This window comes from Falco punctatus, assembly GCF_963210335.1.
Source record: "Falco punctatus genome assembly, chromosome: 5".
Classification (NCBI taxonomy): domain Eukaryota; kingdom Metazoa; phylum Chordata; class Aves; order Falconiformes; family Falconidae; genus Falco; species Falco punctatus.
Genome location: NC_137584.1, coordinates 32,518,777 through 32,541,230, shown reverse-complemented (window position 1 = coordinate 32,541,230; position 22,454 = coordinate 32,518,777). Strand labels below are relative to the sequence as shown.

Sequence of the window (22,454 nt, the reverse complement as noted above, 5' to 3'; positions counted from 1 at the left end):
CTGTTTTCCAGAATATTTTAGTTCCCTTCTAGCTTAGTGCGTATTTTAAAAAGGGTATTTTCTTATTCTCTGTCTGTCACTAATTAAAACTATTGAACTAAACTGGATCTGTACAACAGCTACTAGATACTGTTTAAACGTACCATCCTCCTTTTTTGGCAGTAAACCACTGGCAACTACTTTTTCAGATTTTCAGTGTTGCAGCAAATTTATGGTATTAAATAGCATTTTCGCTTTTCTCATCTGCAGTTATTTGTCAAAGTTCCCTCCTTTATATAGTTCTTCAATGTTTCTGTATGCCTGTATAGGCGTAGGCATATTCACTTCAAGGTCTCCATTTTGTTTGTTTTGTCTATTGGAATAACCTGTTGTGTGTTTTCTTAACTTTTGAGTTCCCTGCAGTTCCTTATCCCATAAATCAGCTTACCAAGAGACCTATTTTTCAAGATACCTGAGATTACTGAAACTGCTTTTTTTGAAATCATCATATTTAGTTTGCTGTTTTCTCCTTGTTTAGTAACCTTTGCTGGTTTTAATTAACTTCTATGTTTCCATCCATATATTCAGTTAATTCTCCCTATAAGTATCAAACAAGTCTAAAATAGCCATTCCTCTGGCACACTCCTCTGTATTCTAGAAAGATCAGTTATCACTCCAGCAGCTTGTACAGATAGATACATGGTTAATTAACGCTCCTGAAGCTTCTTGCCCAGTTCTCTTACTCAGATGCCTCCATAGTTGAGCAAAACCTTCTTTACTCCTTTCTAGGTATTAGATGGTCTGTCAAATTGCTGTCTTGGGGTGGTACCTGTTCTTTCCTCCTTCACCCTCATCCAGAGACACACAGAAAGTTTTTCTTTTACCTTTTTCTTAAATTTTAAATAAAAAAAAAAAAAAAGTGTATATTATTGTCCAGTCTGTTTACAGTGGCTTTATGTTTTTTTTTTTCCTAGTGGAACTCTTGGTATTTCCATCAACAGCATCATAATGCAAATTGGTCAGCAAGTTTTCTTATTTTATGTAGTAAGATATTTAATAAGACCACTGTTATGTTAAATAGAAGTGTGTAGACTAACAGCAGCTAATCCCTACAGAGATCCACATTTCATCTTTAATTCCTCAAATCTTGAACTACTGATACAAGTAGTCAGCCACAGCTTAGTTCCACTAATGTCAGTATGTTTTTTTGATCAGAATTAATTTGCTGCTTAGTATTTTAAGATACTGGTTTGCCCTGCCTTTTTCCAGAAAAGAGGACTTGTAGAGACTTCTTCAGGTACATATCAAATAGGTTATTACCCTCCAAAACCATAAATACAAATTTAGCCAGTAAAACACATTATGTCCTACATACTGACACATTCAGAGCAGATCACTAGCAAATACGCAGTAAGAAATCCAGTCGCTGTAAGATTTATGTCTGGCTTGACTGAGATTAGATGTACTGGTTTGGCATTTCTGTATCGGATAAGAGAAGTAAAATAGATGAAGAATAAAGTTAACATGCAAAGACTTATTCCTGTTAGCAACTGGCACTAGAAATAACTTGAAAATAAAATCATGCTTAGGAAAGTCTTTACCATAGTTGCACAAAGAACTAGAATATCATGGTTTTCATCTTGCTTTTTCCAACACTTGCATTGGATTTTCTGGGAGTATAATACAAAATACTGTGTGTGGCATAGTCAGAAGGCTGAGTAATTGGCAGTTATTAACAGACAGAAAGGACCAGCAACATTTTTTTCTGTCTCTTGATTCTTTATCTAAGGATGTGTATGATCTAGAATAGATTTTTCATTTATTATATTCACAAATGTTGAAACCAGATACCTTTTCAAATGCCCAAATCCATAGATTTCCAAAATTGAATGTGTTCTAAGGTCACTTATTTTTCACTGTGATTTTGGTGAGAGAAGGCAAGGATAAGGAAACTTTTAAGAGAATGATGATGTGGCTGCTTTTCTCTATAGGAGTTTGGAAGAACTAAGTCAAAATCCACCTGGTAAAAAATGAGGTGGTTTTGTTATGAATGAATAAACACTTAAAACTAGCCAAACCTGTTCTGTTTATGTTAAGGGTATCTCTCTCCTGTATATCAGTTTCGTAAACATTAGTCCCCCGTTTTGCTTACTTGGCATCAATTGATAGAGGCTCCATTTATTGTGTATAGGCAAATTGTGTCCCTGTTTTGTGTATAAGCATCTGTGCATCCTATGCCATATACAAACCAGGTTGCTGTAATTACTATATACTCAGGTGGAAGGATCAAAGTGCAACAACGTTTTCTTAATTTGAAATACAATTTTATTCTAATTACATAATTGGCTTCCATTCTACAATTTTTTAAGGGGTTGTTGTTCTGTTGGTTTTTTTTGTTGTGTTGTCTTTTTTTTTTTATGACCTATGACTCAGAATCCAGATATTTTGGTTGCCTGGTTTTCATCCTTTCATGATGGCTCTTCTGACATTATGCCATTGTCTTTGAAAATATATAGGAATTCTGGTCAAAGTATGTTCAGGTGTGAGGGGTGGCCTATAGGAAAATCCACCCCTTCAGTAAGTTACAAGTTCATTTAAGGTAATCTTTTTTTTTTTTTTTTTTTTTTAATCTTTTGATTTTAGTGAAACCATAAGACAAGCTCTTAATCCTTGGGGCTATGGGTACTAATATTGTTGGCCAGCTCTTTCAACATTTTATGATTAGTGAAAAATATATTTATCTTTACAAACCATTTATTAACTCCCTTTGACTTGCCTCACTTTTTTTTTTTTTTTTTTTCAAGTTTTGATTGTGTCCTGCAATCTGTATATCAGATAACAGCAAAATCTTTTGGCTTGAAGTGTTGCTTATCTAGGAATTGTAATAAAATATTTTTTCAAAGCAGGAATGATTCTTTTATCTTGGGTTACTTTCACCTTCAGCAACTTTCTTCTATTCCAATTTTCACTACTTTACATCTGATTTTTGGGTTTGAGTTTTGTTGGGGTTTTCTTTGTTTATGCTTCACCTGAGTAAGGAATGCATGGCACTAGATTTTCTTTCTGTGGAGGTTGCTTCTTGGTGACTTTTGTTATGTAGGTTACTTATGTTATGAAAATCTTATAAATACAGTGTTTCGAGGGCACATCAGGGATAATTGATTTTTTTCTGAATATAGCTTGTGCTCTGAAAAGAACCTGGGTGTGTTTTTCCTTTATCTGTGCCTTGCTAGATAATACTGTAGGTACTTCACTGTAAATATCTCTGAGGTTTTTTTGGAGTTAGCATCTTAAACACAAATGTATGGCTATTTTTGCTTTTTTTTTTTTTCCTTACATAGCAACACTTACTGTGTTACTCATTGGCAACTTGCTGTCCACCAGCACTCCCGGGTCCTTCCCCACAGAGCTGCCTTTTGACAGGTCAGCCTCATCCTGTGCTGGTGTGTGGGATTGTTCCCCCCAGGTGCTGGACCCTAGACTTGCCTTTGTTGAACTTCATCAGGTTCTGTTTCACCCAGCTCTCCAGCCTGTCCAGGTCTCACTGACCAACAGCGCAGCCTTCTGGGGTCTCAGCCGCTCCTCCCAGTTCTGTATCATCAGCAAACTCACTGAGGGTGCACTCTGTGCCTGCATCCAAGAGTCTGATGAGCCAGTTGAACAGGACTGGACCCAGTACAGACTCCTGGGGAACACTACTAACTACAGACCTCCAGCTAGATCCTGAGCTACCCTTTGAGCTCTGCCGTTCAGCCACTTCTCAATCCACCTTGCTGTCCATTCATCTAACTCAGGTTTTTTGAGCTTACCTATGAGGATGCTGTGGCAGACAATGTCAGAAGCCTTGCTGAAGGCAAGGTACATAACATCCACCATTCTCTGCTCATTAACCAGCCAGTCAGTCATTCCATCGTGGAAGGCTATCAGGTTGGTCAGGCATGGTTTCACCATCCATGTTGACGACTCCTGATATCCTTTTCCTCTAAATCACAATGATTGGGAATCATGCTTCTGATCTGAGAGATCTTGAATTCAGATGCTGCTGGGTTTTTTGAAACCACAGTTAATTATTCATGCAGTAAGGTCAGTTCCACTGCTTTAATGATGCTAATATGCTTAATGGAGTCCAGTTCCCTCAGACTGCGGACTGGATGCCTGTCTCCACCCATGTAGGTGTGCCTTTAGAAGTTACCAGTCCTAATATTTCATTGCCACTCCTGAACATGGGAGCTTCTGTTTCTCCTGAAACTCCCAGTGGAGCTGCTCATGAGAACACTCCCAGCCCCACTTCGTTAGGATCATCTTAATGAGTTTAAGCAGTAGGTATTTGCTGATCCAGCTGGTTTTGACAAAAGCCTTTTAGAGTCTGTTTATGTAAGCAGGCAAATTTAGGATATAGTATCGGGCAAGGGAGCACTGATGAGCAGCAGAGTGTTGAGCTGGTGAACGTGTCCCTTTTCACTAACACAAGGTTTAAAGGCTTTGTCTGTATGTAATACCTTCAGTTTAGTTACAGTGCTGGTGATGGTTTTGAGCTGGTACCGATTAAATGAGTTCTGCAAAGGAAGAAGAAATAAATTAGTATTTCTCTAGCAATTTATATAGTACTGTAGCTGTCATTTAAAAATAATATGAAACTCCACAGTTCAAAATTATGGAATCACCTATAACATTGTGTAAACAAAGATTTTGAACAAGATTTAAATAACATGATGCTTAGCTTTGGACATGCAATATTTAGTTGATAATACCCAATTTGTGGACATCTACTAAATTTTCAGAACTGGATTTCAGTATATAATAAATATGTATTTCAGTGTATTTTTAGGATACGTGTATAAAATCCATGGCAGATTTGAAAGTTGCATTTTGATTTGTTTTGTGGGGGGTAGTTTTTTTATTTATCACAATTCAAAAATAAACTGATTGGTTTAGTGAGGGAGAAAGAATTTATTTTCCCATTCTAGATAATGCCTCCAGAATGTCAAAATTAAATTAATGAAATTTGATGAACCAAGTGATGTGTTAGAAAACCAGCCTCTGTTATTTTGTTCAATGTTCAACATTTTTAAATAAGCTGTTAGATAATGGTATAAAATGCAAAATGCTAAATATACTTTCTTGTTCAGTACTGTTTTTACAGTTTATTATGTCTGTGTGCCACTAATTAAATGTTGGGCATCAAAAATCAGTAATGCGCTTTAAACTGTCAACAGTAGCTTAGAAAGTATTTTCTATGTGCTTATGTAATGTCTTAGGATAAGCTTTAATGGTTTGGAAGACAGTAGAAAACATGAAAATACAAACATTGTCATGTCACCATGTCACCATTTTTGAAGCATACTGCTAAAAGTTGGAATTTTAAGGGATTTAGACACTAAAGAGGAGCTGCTATCATTCAGGAGTGCTGCAACAGCAATATTTTTGTATATGCATTTAGTCTTATTTCAACATTTAAACTGATTTTACAGTAAGTAAAATGAAATGCTTTCCAGCTTAATGAAATGGAATTTTATGCTCTTAAGTTAAACCTTTCTGATTTGCTTCTGTGCATCAGCTGTTCATTTGCATTCCTGTTGCAACCACAGTATGTATACTGACCTGCTCAGAATTTATGTCATTATTTACTTTGAAATCTCATTTAAAATTATCCTGGAAGTGACTTGCTGTTCCTGAAGTTTGGCATACTTAGAGTTTTCAGGGAAGGACATTTTGGAAGATGCAGGTACTGGGAAGCAGCAAGCTATACAGAATAAAATAATTCAGTTTGGGCCAAGGAATTGTGTTTATTAGCACTTCCATTAAGGTGAAGGTTGGCCTTTTAATATGGAGTTAAAAACTTTGTGTTGAATGATGAGTTATAGTTTAAAGTGAAAGTTTCTTGGAACTAGACCTTGCTTTTAGTTTTGTTTTTCAGGAAACCATAAAGAAATTATTTCAAATCATAGAGAAGTGAAGCATGTTTAGCAGTTGCCTGACCCATATCTTCTAGATGTTGATGTTTACTTTCTGTTGACGATCACTATTTTACGGGTTGATGTACATTGGAAATAGATGGTGTCAAACCAGTGCCTTCAAGATCCCTGGAAAATGCAGGCTGACCATGAAAATGTGTATAAATTTCGTAGCAGGGTTCTTACTTCATACTTGTGACCTAAATAGCTGAATCAGTTTCAACACAGGGTTGAAACAGAGGAGATTAAAATTAAAAACAAGCTTAGAAATATAATTAAAAGTTTAGGAAAAATACTCAGAAATCTCCAGAGACTTAATGTGCTGTACTTCTGTAAGAAGGATCAGAAACCAGAGCCTGGGCACATGACCTCAAGCTACTCAATGCAGATGAGGGAGCATATCCTCAGGTTTTTGGCAAAAAGGCTTCCTCACTGTTCAAAGCATGCTATCAACTAAACTAGTCTCTGGATGCACTGCTAACTTGGCAGTAGAAGAAATGGTTGGATATTCTCTGAAGATTGAAGGCAATGAGGTAAGATACGGCTTGAAGGTGAAGAATGCAGACTGAGTCAGTAATTTAGATTGTGGTAGTATTTCATAATGATATAAATGGTTTCTTTCAAGTTTATGAAAAGGAAAATAAGTGTGTGCATATTAGCTTGTCCCTTTTATCTGATGTTGATAAATGTATTATACCAGTGTGATGAAAATGTTAAATTATTGAAGATACAAGTTTTAATGCTGTATAAAACCTGTTTTGCTCTGTTTGCATGTTTTTCCCCTTTGTAGGCTACTCAAAAGTCAGACTCTGTTCATACAGTGTAGCTCTTCTTCTGAAAGTAGAACTGTAAAGTGATTTTTTTTCCTGCATAGAAACCGATGTAGCTTTATGAATAATAGTATTTCTTCATGTTTTGATATTGTATATGCAATATGTTGCTAATTGTAAAGGGCTTGACAGTCTGCTCGCTGGAATTGTTCTGGAGAGAAGATTTTGAAATATTTAATGCGAAACAAAGCCATTTGTCTAACAAAAACCTGGTTTACATGAAGCTGTATGTTCTAAACAGATTACTGGTTAAATTTATATCTTTTTATGGAATGACTATGACTGCTTTGAAATCTCCAGGCCTTACATTACCTTCCTAGTTTTTCCTGCTACAGAAATATATCCCTTACATGCATATAGAAGTTAGGGTTGATGATACTTTTTCTTCTGGAATGCTTGGGGTAGAATTTGAAAAAAAACTTGTCTCCTCATATGGAGTATCAGCCATGTACATACATAGAATAATTTTTTTGTGGTCTGATTTCTTAAGTGGGAAAAGAGTTAAACTGAAAAACAGATGAGCATCAGATGTAAGCCCCAAGAGCCATGGTTTAGAGTACTGAGAATATTTATCTTTGTGGCAAAAATCAGTTTTCAATCTGAGTTTTAAATCTAAAATTACAGTTTTCTACATCCCTCCAGGCAGACCTCTTTAACCTTATATGTGCTTTTCATGATTTAATTTTTCTCTCTTCTGAGAAAAAGTTGTAAGTTTGCCCAAGAAAGCTATACTTTTACATAGTTTTAGAATAATGTGTCTTCCTAAGGACTGTACTGCTAAACTTTTCTTCAAATCTCCTTCCTTCTTGTCTTCCATAGAGACTTGCTTTTTTGAGAGTTGGTCACTTTTCCTTTTGGGAGTTTTTAATAACTTGAAATCTAAAGGTTTTTAAAGACGATAAAAGATAGGAATAACAGATAAGATAGTTTGAACTTCTTCCCCCCCCAACCCCTACCCCCAGATGCATATATTTTTGAAAGCTAAAAAGAGCAATTTTTTTAGCTTTCTTTCTGACAGATTTTCATGGTAATATTTTAAAACAGCTTACTGATTAGAAACAATTAGTTTTTCTTTTTTCCTTAAATTGTGTTAGATTCATGAAATAAAATTAATTTATGCTAAAGTTTCCAAACCAAGGATTAAGACCTCATTTTTTTTTCTCTGCAATGGTATTCAGTAATCTCAAGTCCAGTAATTTAGAGGATTTAAAAATGCAGATACAGTTCTGAGTTTGTTTCTTTGGCTAAGCAAATAAACTCATAAATTTCTGTTTGTACTTTGTGATGTTATACTGGTGTTTAAATTCTAATTTGTTCAAATAGAATTACTTCTGTGTTTATCCAAGGTCTTACTCTCTCTGTCCCCATGCATAAGTATGACAACATTGACCATCAAAATGTTTCTCATGGTCCAGAAATTGCCAAAATGTTTAATATATGATACAGACTCTGTCAAGCCTTTAGTTGTAGTATTCTGAAAAGTTTACGAATATAACTGTTTACGATTTTGTTGCATTTACTAGGTTTGCTGGGATGGGTAATCTTCTTAAGGTCCTTACCAGGGAAATTGAAAACTATCCACATTTTTTCCTGGATTTTGAAAGTAAGTTCAAACAATTACAAGACAATGAGAGAATCTTTTCCCTAACTTAACAGCAAACTGAGGAAAAAACTTTTAAAATCTGATTGCTTGCGGTGTGTGTTTTCCAGTACAACCAGTCTGTCCAAGTCCTTGTCTCTAAAATCCTTTGTTCACTCAGGACTCCTTTTCTCTTCCTTTTCTATTTTTCAGGAACCAAATGGGAAATCTTTTAAAAGTACTCACTTGCACAGAGCTTGATCAGGGGCCAAATTTTTTCCTTGACTTTGAAAGTGAGCAAAGCTTCTTGCCTGGCTTGCGTTCTTTGCTTATTATTTCCTAATGAACTGCATGCGCTTATGCATCATAAAGCAATTCAAAAGGGATTTGCAAACAAATCAAATTACACTTCAGTTGAATATTGCATTTTTATATTTATAAAGCCATATAAAATCAGTTAAATTCATTCTGAGCAGAGAAGGGGCAGAAAGATAGCTAAGCAAGTAAAACCTTACCCTGTTGTTAAGTTTACATGTGAATGAACTTGACCTTACCTTTATTTAATGAATCAGGATTACAAAAATATTTCTCTATGCTTCTTTGAATGGAAATACATGTTAGAAATAAAAAGCTGAAAAAATATAAGCAGTGGAGGTGGCACTATTTTTGCCTGGTTCAGTGATGATTTAACAGATTATTGCAGTTTCTAAAAAGTTGTGAAGTGGTCAAAGTGTATGTGCTTGATTGCATTTCTCTTAATTGCATGGTTATTGGTTTGCAAAACAGCGTTTCACATTCTAATTCCCTTGTCACATCTATATCTGATTCAAAGCTATTTCCCTTTTGCTGGTTAGTTTCCCTGCATGTACTTCTAGACATTGTCTTGAGAACTGGTCATCAAATCCTTAAATAATGGGTTTAATCTTACTTCACTAATTACGTGAAATGCTTTTTACTTAAAATCCTAAAAGCGTGTGATGTTTTGTCTCTTAATACCTTTAATCTAAAAAAAAAAAAAATCCAACAAACAAGTTTTGAGAGAAGCCAGTGTTTTTAAAATAACTTTGTTTTGAAACATAGCTTAAGAGAGAATTGCAGGTGATTAGACACATTTTATCACCTTGAAATAGTTTTCTTGAATCATTTATTCCTGAATTATTTTTCTGGAAATAAAGTTACTGATATATGAGACTGTGTGCATGTACACAGTCTGAAGCACTGATTCAAAAAGTCATTCAAACATATACTTAAATCTCATGAAATTGTTCGGACATGCTTTCTTGGATGAAAGCTAGAGTCTATGACCGTAACTTTGCAAATATCTTAGTCTTCTCATCTAGATCTTATTTACCTCATTATGAAGGATCAGTTTTAAATGATGAAAAAAAGTTTATTGGTTAGTTTTGGTTTAGGAGAAGGTACGGCAAGCCGTTACTCCTTTTTCTCTTCTAACTATATAATTTGAGAATTTATTGTATAGCTGGGATGTCAAACCTTCATCCAAACCACCAAGTAATTTTTTTCTGTCAGACTTTCTCTTAGCCTTCAGTAGCGCTCTGTGGCTTTGCCAAGCTATTACGAATGTTTTCAGCTGCTCTGAGCTTCCAGGTTTAATCAGCCCAATCATGACCTGGATGGTAAGAAAGTAATTCTGACCCAGGCTGCAGACTTGGTGGGAAACAGGTGGTCTGGCAGTGGGAAGCCTTGGTGGAGTGGAGGTGGTGGCAAGAGGAGAAAATAGTTGTTTTATTGCCTTGGCAGCAAAGGTTGGATTTTTTTCCAAAGGTATGTTGCCAAGAACTGAATGGGCCGGAGCACCTTCTCCCACAGGAGGTGACCAGTGGTTAGTGCAAGCACATGGGCATGCTAGGCAGGCACATCTACCCAGAGAGAAACAAAACTATCATCTCCAAATTTCCATGAGTTTGATACTCTGGAGTGACTGTTTAAAATATTTTGCTTGTGAAATAAAGTCCTGGAGAGTTCTGTGGCATGAAATCTGTATTGTGGTGAAAGGATGTCACTGAAGACACCTGTAGTTGCATGCTGTGGTCTCCTTTAATTAACCACTGTGTAGTGTCAAAGGGCAGTCTTAGTGGGCGTAGGTAAGAGCCTGCTTGCATGCTCACTGGACGTGTGACTTTGTGGCCTAAGTTCTCAGTTTGAGTTCGTGGACTAAAATAGTCATTACAGTCAGCCATTCAGAGGATGAGGGGTGTGTTGAGTTGATGTATTTCATGATTTGCAGCAGCATATTGCTTTCTAGTTTTTGTGCAGGTTTTCATTAGCTGTAAGCGAAATCTCAAGTCTGTCAGCACTACTTCCAATATGTTTATGGAGTTTTCGGCTACTCCTGCCCTGGATGTTTTTTTTTTCCCCCTCCTGCTACTCATTTGGTATTTATTGTACCTGAAAGGAAAGGAGAGTGTGTGACATACTTCTTCCTGCTATGTGTATAATGTGCCACACAAATATTGCTTAAAAAAACGGAAACAGCCTTTTTCCTCGTACACAGGAGTAGAACAGATACAGTCTGTCTCCATGCCTCAAATATCAGAGGCTTTATGGGCTGATGTTGGCCAAAAAGGAATACAAGTGTTTATATAAAGGAAATGCGAAAAGAACATTAAGGTGTTAACTTCATTTGACAGTTGATGTAATTTGTGCTGCTCCAAAGGGGTCATCTATGGGTGATGCTTTGCCACATAGTCTCAATTCCTTATGCTAGAATTGAAATGTACAAACACACGATTGCACCCATTGTGAATGATAGCTATGTGGGAAACTGAACTTGCTACAAACTAGCTGTTAAAAAAAAAAAAAAAAAAAAACACCACCAAACTACCACCTTACCTTTCTCCACCACCTAAGTACTTTTCCAGTCAGGTGAGGGTGATGTGGGTGATAACAAGGTTGGAAGAGCCCCAGCAGTGGCACATGAATAGGAACAGAAATGGGAGAGGATGGCAAGCAGTTGTACAGATTTAGGTATCTTAGGTCAGTCATGAAGCTACAGAGTAAGATCAGCATAGTAGGTTTTTATTTTATTGTTTTCCCTTATTATCCTTGATTAATACACATTTGATAGGGTTGTTCCATGCAACAAAAACGAATTTATTTTCTTGTCGGTTTTTTATTATCCAGGGCAGTATTCTGTTTTGATGAAAAATTTGAGGAGGACAGTCTTGTACTGCATCGTTTGAAAACATCCATGATTTTTTATTAGTTTGTTTTAAACTATACTTATTTGCAAGTTACTTTCCATCAGTTGCATGCTTATCTTTCTCTTACATATTTTTCACCAACCTGATTTTTTCATATTTAGCCTTAGTCCCTCCAATACATCTCTTCTCTGCAATTGTTGAGGTCTTGGCAAATGGGCAAGTAGAAGCAGGGACAGTTAGAATAATGAAGTTTTCTCACCTAATTTAAAGTTACGATTTTTTTGGTCAAATTGTGCCTTTTTTTTCGGGGGGGGGGGGGGGGGAGCAGGGCGTGGGGGTGGCATTTTTTTATTAGCTAGTTTAACTTTTCCCATAGAAAAGTTTAGGCTACAAAAAAAATTGTTCAAATAATCTCTTCCCCCCCCCCAGTTCCTGTAGCTATCTGTATCATCAGTTGCAATTCTTTTGACACCATTTACTGGCACTATTCTTCATTCCAAACTGGCAACCTAGTTTCGTAACAATATGGTCATACTTGAAAAAAGGTGAATCCAGCGTTGATTTCAGTTAATGCTGTGTAACAAAAGCAGTTCTGTATGCTCTCTGGTAATCATTTTAGAGTGAGGCAGTTACTTTGGATCTGTGCAAGGAGAAGAGATTTGAAGATGCATTCAGTCCAGCCTTGAGAGCAAACAGGGACAAATGGTAACTATGGTAACTTCAGCAAGTGATACAGAGAATAGTGTTTTCCTATGCAGGTGAAAAAGTCTTTGAGGTGAAATACAACCTATAGGCATTCATCCAAATTACTTTCTTTTAGTGTCTACTGAAAGGTTTACATAAATGAGATTCTCTTCATTCCCAGAAAGTGTACTGTATTTTGGTATATCTTGGTGGGGGTATTCTTAATCAAACTGCTTCATATTGCATTTGATTATATACCACTTACTTTACCTTAATTCCTTCTTAGCTCTCAACTTGAAAATAAAGTTAGGAAGAATGACTACATGGCAAGTCTTAAGAGTCTCTGGATTTCAGGATTTCACGAGCCCATAGGGCAAATTCTCTTGAAATGGATTTTGTCAGTTCAAGAACAGTTTTGTTCTTTAGATGTTGACCTTGTTGTTCTTTAGATATTGACCTTGTTTAAATTAGTCACAGGTAAATGAATTCTGGGTATTTGAGGCTCTCTCCATAGCAGCTTAACAAGTGTTCTTTGTTGTGGAAAACCTATTGTCAAATTACTGCTGCCAGGCAGAGTAAACAAATAATTCCACATAAATTCTTGGAAATAATTCGAAGGTTGGGGTAACAACAGTTTGTTTTGGATCTAAAGGACTAAAGCTTATAGATTACTGGGAGGAAGCATCCTTAAGTGACACCTTCAGTCCCATCCTCTCCTCAGAAACAAATACCTTTTGTAAGACCAAATTCTCTAACCTTAACCTGAGCAGGTTCCCTTTTTTCCTAAATGTTAGGTAGGTGGGCTCATTACCTGATCCTGACTTAATCCCCCTCATCCCCCCTAGGAATGAGGGACTTACTTTCTAGGATTCACCACCACCACCAGTACTGCAAAGATTCATGAAATTTGCAGTTACTGTTCTTCATGTATGATTAAAAGTGTCTATTATTAGAACATGTCTGGCAGCAGAGCAACTGCCCACTTCTTGCTTAATAGGATATTAATTAATAACCTCTCTCCACAGGCGGCAAGGCTGGAGATGTAATGTGTATCCAGCCTGTGGGAGGTTAAGCTCTTGTCTCCCACTGCAGAGTGCCCTGGGCAAGAAGCTACGGCTCAGTCAGAGAGAGGCTGTCCACCCTGTGTCTGCCACGGAGCTGAAACCTGGCACTGATATCCCTGGCACAGCACCGTGCCCATAGCAAGTATTTACACTTTGGGGAGCTTCACTTTGTTCTAGCTAGTTTAGAAAGGATGAAATTCAAAAATCCAGCGTACACTGGATAGGGTGCTGTTTCTACCGAATACAATTGTTTTTAATCTATGGAGTATAGCAGGTTCTGATACCCTCTAAAATGCATTATTCACTGTGGTTATAATGCCTTTTATCTTTTCTAAGGACATAAAACTAGCTTTTCGTCTAACTTTGTCCCAGATTGGAATGGGAAAAATCAATGTCACGATGACAAACCTGCGACACGACTTTAGCATTGTACAGTAAAATATATGTACTGCTCTGTAACTTGCCGTCGGTGGCTGGTGGAATTACTGGCCGCCATCAGCAGCGGACAGGACAAGAAAAGCTGAAGACAGCCTGCAAGACATCTTGTTTTATTCGCTATTCTTTTGCTAGACTGTCAAGGCCAGGAGGGTATGATGATTTTTTTGACAAATATGATTCCATATTCACTGAAGTGCAAGCACTAAACAGCTTCAGTGGGAATCCTCTTAACCTGCAATCAGTTTGAAGGTAGAATAAAGTTCTGTGCTTTGGTCTGCATTTCAGATTAAGCAAAGGTGTGTGGGATAGAAGCACTTTTTAGTACTGTCTTACCACTTCATAAAGATTAATTACTGGGATATTGTTACACTTGATTTTGTATTGGTAAAGTTTTCATAGCCTTTTCATATTTAGTCTTGTCATATGAGTACTGATGTCTTACCTACATAGCAGTTTCTATGTTTTTTCTAGTGCACACTTGGTGAAGAATGAGAGATACTTGGCGCTGTGAGGGTTTTTTTAAAATGAACGACAGATATTTTTCTAAGAAAATAATAATGATTCCATCTGCACACCCCACCATGCATCCGAAAGATGTAATGCATCCACAAATGGACTGTAGTCAGTCCAGCTTTCCCCTTTTTTTTATTGAATTCTGAAGCCCCATCCATAACGTGGAATAGATCATGTGTAAACGTGAGAAACAGCATTTGTTGATGGAATAGATGAATTGCCATATCCTGGTTATTTCTGATGGAGCCAATGAAATGACATTTCTCTCCAGAGCTAATTTTTTTGCTTTCTAAATGAAGATTTGCTGGTAGAATATATGGAAGAGTCAAGCCTGGTCTGACTCTTGAATTGATTTGATAGAGGATTCATTTAGTTGTCAGGTTTAGGGTTCACATTAGAAACATTTGGGCAAAGGAAAGTGAAAGGGTTTTTCCTATTTCGTCTTACTAAAGACAGCGTACTCTGAATGCTAATCACGCGTACTCCGAAAACTCAGGCTTGAAATGCTGTAAATCGGGTGATTATGGTGACTTATTATTGAGAGGGCTTGCATTCAGTGTGGATTAGTCAGTGGCTATGGTTTTATTTATAAGTGGGCTCAAATAGCTTAAGCGCATGCTGGTTCTCTGGGGGTATGGGGGTAAGAGGTAAGCACTGCCCAGCAGTGATCCTACGTTGTGATTCAGAGTTGGCTTTTTTTTTACACAGAACAGAGAAACAAACCGTGGTATTGTTGGAGTAGAAAACCAATTTTAAAAGCCACAATCTGTCATGAAGAAGTCTGTATTCCTTTTAGTTGTTGTTGCTATTATTATTGTTGTTGTTGTTGACAGCAATATGAAATCTTTTTCAAAGTGAGTGATTGCAGTTACTTTAGCTGACCATCTTTGGCAAGATCTTGATGTAAAATCCCTTTTGAAACATGGCCATGGTCTTATCAGAACATCTGTTTGCATAACATATATTTCATAAGTAAGATGCATGATGTTTTTTAAAAAAAGCCTGAATCATCCTCCCTACCTTTATTTTTAAGCTAAACACTTTCAGCATAAATATAAACTGCTTCTGCAAATGCAAGCTAAGCCTGTTGCTCTGTAGCCTTTGCAGCCCTCTTCCTCTCCTTTACCTTTCTTTCCCTCTTCTACCCACCTACTTTCCTCCAACTCCTACATCCCCAGGTGCTGGGACACTACAGAAAGCTCAATAGGTTTCAAATATTCAACCTTCCCCCAGCTTCCAAAAGATGAATTAGGAAAATCTGGAAAAGGCTAACAATACTAAAGGCCATTTTAAAGTCCCAAAGTGCTGAGCAGTCTATATTTTTTACATTTCTATTAAAGGCTAATTTTTAAAGCAAATACATTGTAAAAAGTAACATAGGAGTACCTTGTTGACCAACCCATGCTTCCAGGTGACCTGAACATACAAATTTTACACTCATGAACTGCACTAATAAATTACTTACTTGCTTTTGTGTCTTAATATTAACTGAAAATGTTATTTTAATTAATTTCTATTTAACTATTAAAATACATATATTGATTTATAGGTGACTCCTACCTTCCCCCTACTCTGTTGCTCTATGATATGTAACTGTTTAGCAAGATTACCACTTTCTTAGTTAAACTCCGAAGCATTTACTGTTTTGTTTCTTTATCACAAGGTGACAGACCCCTTACAGTGTATACCTGAGATTTCTTGCAGCTTGGGGAAAGAACCAGTCGGTAACACTGTAAAACTTAATGTGACTGATAGGTTGGTTCAACAGCTGTGTCCCATCTGGGATTGTCCTATTTAGGATAGCTTTTCCCTTTGGTGCTACTTTTCCTTGCTTTTTGAAGGATAGTATGTCAAGTATTTTGGATACAAAACCCAGCAGAGTAAGCCCATCTTATTTTTATTTTCACTTGTTATGTGTTTTAAAAAGATTGGGGAAAACTTCCACAATAAAAGGAAAGTCAAGTAGGTGTTTTTTCATGTGCCCAGTCTCATGGGGCTCACAGTGACATAAGAATACGGAAAAAATTGTTGTTTCAGACCTACAGACATGTAAAGCTCAGCCATTTGTGTCTCATCCGTGCAAGGTCCGTAGACAACTTGACACATGCAAACAAATTATTCTAACCTGAAACATCATGGGGAGAATGCCTGCTCTTTCCATACTCCTCAAGGTGAACCAGTTCATTTGTTTCTAGTGGGGGGTGGGTAAACGAACCCTGTACTGATACATGGGTAGAAAACTCTGTCTCATTTCTTAAGGAGAGTGAGAAGATATAATAGAAAAATTATTTATTTTTTTTTTTTTTTTTGCCTATTAATGTAGAGATGTATACAGTAGCTCTTCCTAATTGGTGAGTTTTGAACCAAAGGCATCTCACTGCTTTAAATTGAAACAAGTAGTCCTTAAGTCCTAAGATTCACCTTCCAAGTTGTTTTTTTCTTCCATTAAAAAAAAAAAATCTATCTTCACAAGCTAATATAAATTTAAGGAAAACAAAAAATTTTGTGTCCCTATAGGAATCTGCTGGGACAATGTAATTATTTCTGCAAATACCAACTACAATTCTATATATAGGTTAACCCGTCTTTAGTCAGTTCCAGTTGTCTTTGTGTTCTAAAGCAAAAGAAGGCAGAAGATCCCTACCTTGTCTAATGTGTTGATGTTATAAGGATAACACCATTCCCTGGTGTCACACTTCTGTGAAGATCCCATCGGATGGGATTTGAATGGGAAAATTGATCTACTTCCAAATGCCATTTCTCTGAACAATAAAGGTCTACAGGTCAACTCCCACTCTGAAAACTGATCATTGACAGAGCTGAATTCATTTTGGTAGCAGGACTGATCTCTAACATACATAAGAAAAATGTTTATTTTTAACAGTGTACTGTATCTGTTACATTTCTTCTATTTACAAAAGGAGAAATAAATTACCCTGGTTAAGGAAGCCTGGAGGAAAGTCAAAGTGGCGTAATATCCCTCTGCTCCATCCACTGAAAGGCCTGATTTTATCCCCAAGCTGCAAGAAAAGTGAACAATTCTTTGTAATTGAGCTGTGGAGCTCATGAAGGAGGGGGACGTTTTTTACTGAGGGACTGATGCATTATCCTATTTTCTAATAATATTACTTTACGATACTGCTTCACTTTAAAATGCTGTGTTTTGAGAAGAGGCATTATGAGCTAGAGCATACAAAAACTGTACTGTTTTTTCTTCCTTGCTATAAAAAGCAGAAACTTGGATGCTAGCAGAATGGCAGTGCAGTATAATTGTGTACTTAAAAAAGAAAAAACAAACACATCAGAATGGAGTTACACATAGTCAAGCTGGATGTAATGTTGAGAACTGAGTAATCTTGCCCTTTGTACTTCAGCTACCTTTTGACTTTGTATATTTTGCGTTTCTGTTTCTTAGATGCACAGCCCACAGATGGAGAAAGGGAGGTATGGAATCAGATCAGTGCAGTTTTACAGGACTCGGAAAGTATGCTTGCAGACCTTCAGGCTTACAAAGGAGCTGGACAAGAAATTAGAGATGTATGTTTGTTAATGACAGTTCTTGGGAAGCAAAATCAAGCAAAACTCAAATGTGTTCCTTGCTTCTCTTCTGTATCCAAGCACTTTCTATGAAATGATACAAAAATCTTCATTAAAATTGTATTTAGAAAATACATTACAGATTACGTGTAACATTGAATATAAAGCTCTAATGTGAAACCATTAAAAGATGGCTGTTGGAACTTCTTTTACGTTTACTATTAGTAATTACTTTTCACTTCAAGTAACACCATTACATATATATCGTGGTGTAAGTCAAAGTTGAGGACACAGAAGAAATAATACATGTCAGAAATAAACTATAAAAAAAGTTGAAAATAGTTTTTCTTCTGTGAAAGTGAAATAATGAACCATAGTAAAGTATAACCTTAAATCTACTTCAGATGCATCTTATTCTATGAAACTGGTCCCAAAGTACAATTCTGAACTGTAACTTAATTTTTTTCTCAGCTGACTAAACCTTTTCCTGCAGCAGTGTCGCAGTTACTGTTCACATGAGCTGTTGGTTATTTAAGAACCTGAATATGTTGAAGATTTCAAAAGCATCAAAACTGTAAAAAAAAAAAAAAAAAGACTATTTCTGCAACCAGCAGTCATGCAAAAGGTCTTACCTGATGCTTCTACAATAGTTTTGTTCCCCAGAGAATATGTGAAAACATTTCTGTATGTCAGTGGTGCACTGGAACGAATAATTTTAAATCAGTATGTTATGGGGGAGAGGGACGGTGGAAAACATGGTATTTTTTTTACTTACTAATTTCCTACTACGTGGGAGGGGGGGGTTGACTAACTAGTTCCCTACTTCTGTGCAATGTAATTTTGCATGATTATTCTGTGTTTTACAGTACATACTTTCTAAAATAGTATAGTAGAAAAATTCCAGACTACCTTTTGCTTGATATTTGCATATCACAGTTCTTTACAGTAATATTTTCATTTCAGGCAATACAAAATCCCAATGATATCCAGTTACAAGAAAAAGCATGGAATTCAGTATGTCCTCTGGTTGTAAGGCTGAAGCGCTTCTACGAGTTTTCACTCAGATTAGGTGAGCCCTGATTTAGTATGTCTGTTTATTAGGCTACTTTTTATATTTAAAGAAATAGGAAGTTTCTTTTCCCACAAACTCTTAAAGGTTTATTATTCTTTCTGTTTAATATCAACAGACATTTAGCAGCAATTACGTTTATCAAAGCATGTTTTTAGTCTTAATTTAATTTCCACATTATCATAGTTTTTTAGTTTGCCACCTTAAATAAATCTGTATTAGCTAAATGGAGTACAAGCAAAGAACATGATAAAACTGTATAAAGGTTTACTCTGGTGCCTGCCGCTCCTCTGCTTTTCAGTGGTCCATATTGTACTAATGAAATTTATTTTTTGTAATTTGGATCCTTCAGAGATTTAAAAGGAATGCAGACCAATAATTTTTTGAGACTTTTTAAAATGAAGGATAAAAGGGGGAGAAGTATATCAGTGTACTTTCTCACAAGGTGAAGATCCGAAGTTGGGCATATTTTACGCTAATTTGTCATCCTTACAAACCCCCAAAATGATGTTATTGTTCCTTGAATTAGAACTCTGAAAGAGAACCAGTGTGCAAAAATGTATATATGACGTGGGAAAGCTCCCAATGCAAGGGGATTCTTCTACAACTTCCTGCTAAGTATGTCTTTCACTTTTTGAGTTAGGCTAGTAATTATAGCTACGGGAGCTGAATTACATTGTTATCAATGTCTAAGAGTACACTTTCAGTAACAGAGATGCCAGAATAATCTCTATACTGAGCTGATAGCTAATTGGGGAAGATGAAAGAGTTGAATGCAAGAAAAACACTTTCTCTAGAATTTTTGATAAAGACCCCAGGTAAAGGGTGATAAAAAGGGAAAAAAGCTCAATGATACAAAATAGAGAGAAAATGGCAGAGCACCTAAAGAGGCAGATGTCTTTCACTAATGTTTCTCACCTTAGAATAGTAAGAAAAAGCATTTCTGTTAGGGGTCTGCATGTTTGAAGGGTTCCTTCCCTTTGAACAAAGTATATTTAGATACTTACTTAAAATTGTTATCATAATGTGGACTGAATAGAGTTTGTGCTTCTGATTTTTATTCAGAGAAAGCCCTGCAGAGCTTATTGGAGTCCTTGACATGCCCACCTTATACTCCAACTCAGCACCTGGAACGGGAACAGGCTCTAGCGAAAGAGTTTGCTGAAATCTTACATTTTACTCTTCGTTTTGATGAACTTAAGGTTACTAGTGTCTTCTAATCCATGTTGATTTTTTTTTTCACTTATATTTTGAACTGAAACTGATTATTTCCTGTTTGTCTTCTTTGAAGATGAGGAACCCAGCAATTCAGAATGACTTCAGCTATTACAGGCGGACAATAAGTCGCAACAGAATAAATAACATGCATGTAAGTAAATAAAATCTGATTTACTGTTCACACTGAGGTATTTATCAGTATGCATTTATACCATTTATGGTAATGTTTTTTCCTTTGATTCGCTAGCTGTTGTGTTCTCTCCTTCACACTGAGAGTTAATCAGCAGTCCAGATGAAGTGATTAGAATGGAACTGTTCATGCAACAATCTGCTTGCTGACATGATCATGTACTGTATCTTTTTTTTGCTGCCAACAAGATTTTAAAGAATTTTACTGACTATTTTTTCTCGTGTTTTCATCAGCTAGACATTGAGAATGAAGTAAACAATGAAATGGCCAATAGGATGTCCCTGTTCTATGCAGAAGCCACACCAATGCTGAAAACACTCAGTAATGCAACTACACATTTTGTATCAGAAGTAGGTAGCGGGGGAGAAAAGGTCTAACACAGACATTCTTGATCTTAATTTTACAAGATAAGTTTACTGAACGTTGACTGTTTTTTACCCTTCTAGAACAAAACATTACCAATTGAAAATACAACGGACTGTCTAAGTACTATGGCTAGTGTATGTAAAGTCATGTTGGAAACACCGTAAGTTTTCCCTTAAATCTTGTTTTTCTTGTATGAGAGAATGTGTGTTGTATTTTAAGTGGCTACCTAGGATAAACACAGCTTTTCCAAATGAATTCCTGTATGTTTGCCTTAAGTTACCACTTTTGTATACAAAGCATGACCTGGTATTGGAGAGCCTTGCCTCCTATTTTAACCACCTTACGATATTTTTAATGAATCAGCATTGAGTTTTGTTAGGAGGAGCTTACATGGTCAGCCTGCATTTCAACAAAAGGTTAAAATACAAGTGTAATCTTATGCACTTGCAGGCTTCGGTGCCCGTGTCTCGTCTAACCAAGGCCATAGGCCAACAACTGCCTCTTGTTTGCCCGTGCTGCTCAATTATCAGCTCACACAGGTGCAAAATATTAGCTCTTCCAAGTAGCACTTTTGGAAATGATGCACAGGGACTATTTTGACAGTCATTTCAGTAGGTCTTTTTTGGATGCAGCCATCTTACTTTGGATATGAGAAAGTTCATCTGTATGAAAAATGTGCAAGACAGTGGGTTGCTATTGTTTAGCTATGCATTTAGTTGAGTATATTTTAGGTTAGATGCCTCTTTGAGTGGAAAACATACAAGATTAGAGTCAAGGTAGTCTTCCTGTCTTTGAATCATTCCCTGTAAAGTGTTGAATTCCTGAGGTTATTGTGTTTGTGTATGAAAATTCTGGAGAAGTGTAGGTAGGTGTTGGGACTCATCTCACAATCTTGAGACATACAAAGTAATAATTGAAGAGTAACCTTATGTGTCAGCTCATTTTTTGGCAGTAGAGAAACAGAATGTTGTGAGTCATCTACCAGAAGATTATCTGATATTTCTAATTGAGCATTTTCTCATCAAAATGTCTGTGGCCTTTAAATCTGTTCATGTTATGATGCTGTGTAAGAGTAAAAGTTAAAGTTATTGTAAACTGAGAGGCAGTATAATACAGATTTTAGTATTTTTAATGTATGTTTAAGTGAAAAATAATTTTTTATATTAAAAATCAGTCAATGACGGTATACAACAATACAATATATTATTTACTCAGTATTTGTTAGGAAAATTGTGATAATGTCTATTTTTCGGGTTTACTGTACTGTAATTTTTTGTTTTTCTGTACTGTAAATGGGTTTTTTTCTCTTCTGTAATTCATTTTTCATTGCCTGACCATGGTTTCAGGGATTAGAGAAGATAGTGTCTGTCTTAACTGTGCCATCAGTATTCTTATTTTGCAATTGAAAAGTCAAAGAAAAATTCTTTGGAATTAGTTCAGTCCAGTCCTATCTAATAGGCCTCTGCATTTTAGATGGTCAGTGGACCTGGGTCCTTCAGGTTGCCTATGGGCTTAGAAGAGAGAGAGGGTACAGTGACTATGATCCACCTAGGTGAAGCCCTGAACTTACTAGCTGCCAAAATTAGATCCTACATCACTTTTTCAAAGTAGGATTTTAAGCAAGAAGAGTAGCTTTCCTTTAAAGGTACCAATATGTTGTGTTTCTAGTATTAAACGGAAGTATGATCAGTCTCCATCATATTTGATGAACCTGTGGAAGTCTTCTACGAAGCCATCATGATAGGCATTTTACTGAAGTGAATATCTGAATTGTGAAAGGGGGTATTAGAAGGTGTTTAGATATCTCTCTTTGCTTTCGAACCATTCTTCTAAATTGACAAGGATTTATGCAATTCAGAGATCTTTAAA

General features: G+C 36.4%; 1 protein-coding gene across 9 annotated transcripts in view; it reads left to right on the top strand.

Moving 5' to 3' along the window:
* CYRIA (CYFIP related Rac1 interactor A) overlaps positions 1-22,454 on the top strand; it is a 74,789-nt gene that overhangs the window by 29,589 nt on the left and 22,746 nt on the right. For 6 of the 9 annotated variants that reach the window (XR_013928634.1, XM_080390520.1, XM_080390522.1 and 3 more), the window contains 7 exons: positions 8,287-8,366; positions 17,621-17,742; positions 18,706-18,811; positions 19,877-20,013; positions 20,103-20,180; positions 20,453-20,569; positions 20,666-20,745. Coding sequence is in view for 8 of the 9 variants with exons in the window: in XM_080390520.1 (XP_080246646.1) it covers positions 8,297-8,366; positions 17,621-17,742; positions 18,706-18,811; positions 19,877-20,013; positions 20,103-20,180; positions 20,453-20,569; positions 20,666-20,745 (710 nt within the window). In the remaining variant the exon portion in view is untranslated. Of the gene's footprint in view, positions 1-8,286; positions 8,367-16,242; positions 16,377-17,620; positions 17,743-18,705; positions 18,812-19,876; positions 20,014-20,102; positions 20,181-20,452; positions 20,570-20,665; positions 20,746-22,454 lie in introns of all 9 variants that reach the window. The other 3 variants (XM_080390518.1, XM_080390519.1, XM_080390523.1) reach the window with 3 other exon arrangements.